This window comes from Mirounga angustirostris, unplaced genomic scaffold (genome assembly GCF_029215605.1).
Source record: "Mirounga angustirostris isolate CCGP_5_RB_7025 unplaced genomic scaffold, mMirAng1.0.hap1 SCAF_5, whole genome shotgun sequence".
NCBI classification, from domain to species: domain Eukaryota; kingdom Metazoa; phylum Chordata; class Mammalia; order Carnivora; family Phocidae; genus Mirounga; species Mirounga angustirostris.
In genome coordinates, this window is record NW_026991713.1 from 74,284,804 (window position 1) to 74,288,978 (window position 4,175).

The window sequence follows — 4,175 nt, forward strand, 5'->3', positions numbered from 1 at the left end:
GAGAGAAGGAACAGAGTTAAGAAAGAACCTGGAGTTGAAGGTGCATGTGGGTTCAAAGAGCTGAAAAAAGTACAATATGGCAGCAGCATAAAACAGAGGCTGTGAAATGGACATACTACAAAGTCATGTCATCAAGGCCCTCATAAGCAAAGCTAAGGAGTTCAGACTTTATTCTGAGATCACTAGAAATTGTTAAGCAAAGACATGACTTGATCAGAATTGATACTGATACAGAAATATCCATATGCATTAGCTTATTTCCTAATAAGTGTGTATTTATTGTATATTCTGCCTCAGTTCTAAAAGGATTTGATGTAGTATATACAAATTAGCATATTTCTACTTTCAAGGACAGTTTTCAAAATACAAGAAAGACAGACATGTTGATACCAAAATCAAGGATGTGATATAACCTGGACACATTTCATGTCAAAAAACAAAATAAAAAACACGAGACAAACGGATATATAACAATACTACATGATGATCTTTAAGCTCATTAGAGTTTTTGTTTTTGTTTTAATGAAGAAGGTACACTCTTTAACACTTTCTCTCAGGTTCTTCTATGACACCAGAATGCTCATTAAAATCCTTTAAGCAATAGACATAAGGAGAGATACATTATACATAAAAATAGATAAAAGTGTTTTACTTTCCAGAATTCCCCTTGAGGAGAAGGTTCATGGGATAAAAAAAAAATTACTTTGACAAATCATTGAGCCACCCCAAAAGCCTAAACAATTAATGAAAAATAATTAGTAAATGATGTATTGCAGAATGAAAGGGAAAGCACCTGGTTGCCCTAAGAAGAGAGGAGATAAGAAGACAAAGAAGGCAAGACAATTATGAGGAGAGATGAGGTATTGGCAAAAGCAGGTGATACATGACATGATTTCATACCATAACTTGTCTTCAGAAAAATAATTGACTTCACAAAATCATGTTGTGAGTAGGTTTTTGTTTTATTCTTTTTTTTTTCTTTTGTAACCAAGGGGAAGTTGAGTTTTATGCCCAAAATGGATGAGACAAAACAGGTATAATAAATACAGGTATATAAACCTGGGAGACAAGAAGACTTCAGTTGACAGTAAATTACATACAGTATTTTCCAGTAGGTCAAAATGTCAAGGGATTACTGTATTCAAAATAAAATCTTCTGATTGCTAGTAATGATAAGGTGAATAACGCTTTTAAAATTAAAAAAAAAATTAGTTCTTGTATGTTGAGATTTTTGAAATATACTTGTTGGAAAATTCCCAAAGATAAGAATCAGAACAGAAGGAGCTCTCATGGTGAGCCTCTAAGTAACTGAGTTTCTAGATAAATGAAACTATTAAAAGTAGTTCTTTCTACTTGCTGCAGTGGTGTCCAGAACTTAACAAACTTTAAAGAAGCTCCATGTTTATCTACTGATAATTTCTGTATCAAGCTATTTTAAAGCTATCAAGATTCATAAATTTCAGGAGAATATATTATATCAAGCTCATAGAAAACCAAAGTATCTATGCCAAAACTTGCCAAGAAGGATAATGTAGCTTACTGATAAAAGGAGATACACAGGGAAAAAAATCTTTTCTTTCATTCAGTTTCTTTTTTTTTAAAAGATTTTATTTATTTATTTGACAGGAAGAGAGAGCGTGAGAGTAGGAACACAAGCAAAGGGAGTGGGAGAGGGAGAAGCAGGCTCCCCGCTGAGTAGAGAGCCCAATACGGGGCTTGATCCCAGGACCCTGGGATCATGACCTGAGCCAAAGGCAAGTGTTTAAAGACTGAGCCACCCAGGCACCCCTCATTCAGTTTCTTGATTAAATGTCATTTCCAGTTTAAATGGTAGGAGGGGAATTAGTCAGAAAATTCAATACAGGGGCACCTGGGTGGTTCAGCTCCGGTCCTGATCCTGGGATTGAGCCCTGCATTGGGCTCCCTATTCAGTGGGGAGCCTGCTTCTCCCTCTCCTCCCTGCTTATGCTTTCTCTATAGCTATCTCTGTCGCTATCTCTGTCTCTCTCAAAATAAAAAATTAATATCTTTTTTAAAAAAAGACCACTACTCTCTTTAAAAAAAAAATTCAATACAGAAATAGCAAATTCAAATACCGTACTTACCAGTACACCATCTAAAAGAGAGCAGCAGTTGAAGTTGCAGACATATAGATGAAATTGTTTCTGAACCTTGGAAGGGTCATTTCTCTCATTTTCGTCTTTACAATGTCCATCTGAGATAAACAGAGTCACATAAAATTTGTATTTATAAAGGTAAGTCTCATAGCACAAAGTTGAGCTGAGAAACAGTAAATTTGGCAAATTAGGAGACTATTAAAATAGATCAAGCAGTTCTGCTTCTAGCCAAGATGGAGTCAGAGGTACCAGATTTACCTTCCCACCTAAAACAACTCAAAAACTAGATGAAATATATGAAACAACACATATGTAAGAGGAAATTATGTGAAGTCAGTAAGCAACTATCCATAATAATCAGAAAAGTTCCTATTGTTCACATGAGGCTGAAACAGTGACTGTTCCAACTAGCCGAACTGGAGAAACTCATACTTCAAGGAATATTGGATAGAGTTCTCAGAAGGATACTGCTTTAGTTGTGGGGAATAATTAGCCCATGATTAAATACTGCTCTGGTACTGCCTAACAAGTATTAATAGCGAGACCCAAAAGGATCACACCATTTTCAAATAACTGTGTCTCATAACAAAGCTCAAAAATATTTATGGGAACACAAAAATATCTAGCACAACACAAAATAAAATCAAAATGTCTATCATTTAATTACAAAATACCAGGTACACTGGGAAACAAAAATATAACACATGATGACAAGAAAAATCAATTAAAACCAAACCAGACCACAATGGGATACCACTTCACACCTATCAGAATAGCTAGAATCAAAGAGTAGATGACAAGTGTTGACAAGGATGTGAAGATATTGGAACCCTCATACACTGTTGGAGAAAATGTAAAATGGTGCAGCCACTTTGGAAAACAGTTTGGCAGTTCATCAAATGATTAAACATAGAGTTACCATAGGACCCAACAGTTCTACTCCTGGGTATATACCCAAGAGAAATCAAAGCAGATATCTGTGCAAAACTTTGGACATTAATGATTATAGCAGCTCTTATTCATAATAACTAAAAAGTGGAAACAACCAAATGTGGATAAATAAAACGTGATAGATCCATAAAATGGAAAATTATTCAGCTATTAAAAAGGAATGAAATACTAATACTAATACATGTCACAAGATGGATGAACCCTGAAAACATGCTAAGTGAAAGGTTACAAAAGACCATGTATTGTATGATTTCAGTAACATGAAAATCCAGAAGGGAAATCTATAGAGACAGAAAGTAGACTAGTGATTCCTTGAGGTTGAGAGGGGGATAGGGTAATAAGGAATGATAGCTAATGGGTCTGAGGTTTCTTTTTAAGGTGATTAAAAATGTTCTGGGGTTGGGTCATCGCTGCCCTTTGTCGTGGGGCCATTTTTGGCACCAAGGCCGCAGCACTCAGGATGAACGTAATTCAGATTGTTCGTGACCACTGGGTACATATACTTGTGCCCATGGGGTTTGTCCTTGGATGTTATCTAGACAGAAAGAATGATGAAAAGCTGACTGCCTTCCGGAACAAGAGTTTGTTGTTTAAAAGGGAATTGAGACCCAATGAAGAAGTCACCTGGAAGTAAAGGCCCCGTGACTGAATTACAGAATGTTCACATTTTAAAAATTAGAGAAATAAAAACACATTCATTATTTAAGAAAAAAATGTTCTGAAGTTAACATGGCGATGCTTCTACATATCTAAATATACTAAAAACCATATAATTATACAATTAAATAGATAATTGTATGGTGTGTGAATTCTACTTCAATAAAGCTCTTTTTAAAAAACCAACCCAGAATGGGCACAAACATTACTAGGAAACAAGTGCATTAAAACAGTCATTATAAGAGAGTAGAAAGATGGCAGAGGAGTAGGGGACCCTAATTTTGCCTGGTCCCTGGAATTCAGCTAGAGAGTTATCAAATCATTCTGAACACCTGCAAAACCAACCAGAGATTTGAGAAAAGAATCGCTACAATTCTACAAATAAAAAACGACCACTGTTTGCAAGGTAGGAGGTGTGGAGACATGAATCCAAGGTGATATACTGGCAAA

The 4,175-nt window shown here is 35.6% G+C and overlaps 1 protein-coding gene across 1 annotated transcript; it reads left to right on the forward strand.

Moving 5' to 3' along the window:
* Nucleotides 1-3,471: 3,471 nt before the first annotated feature.
* LOC123839217 (NADH dehydrogenase [ubiquinone] 1 beta subcomplex subunit 1) lies at nucleotides 3,472-3,742 on the forward strand. The gene has a single exon (XM_045868565.3). It carries the CDS (start codon nucleotides 3,529-3,531, stop codon nucleotides 3,700-3,702), a length of 174 nt encoding a protein of 57 aa, XP_045724521.1. The 5' UTR covers nucleotides 3,472-3,528; the 3' UTR covers nucleotides 3,703-3,742.
* Nucleotides 3,743-4,175: the final 433 nt, after the last annotated feature.

Excerpts from the sequence above, each read along its gene's own strand:
- LOC123839217 (XM_045868565.3), top strand. The coding sequence starts at position 3,529 with ATGAACGTAATTCAGATTGTTCGTGACCACTGGGTACATATACTTGTG.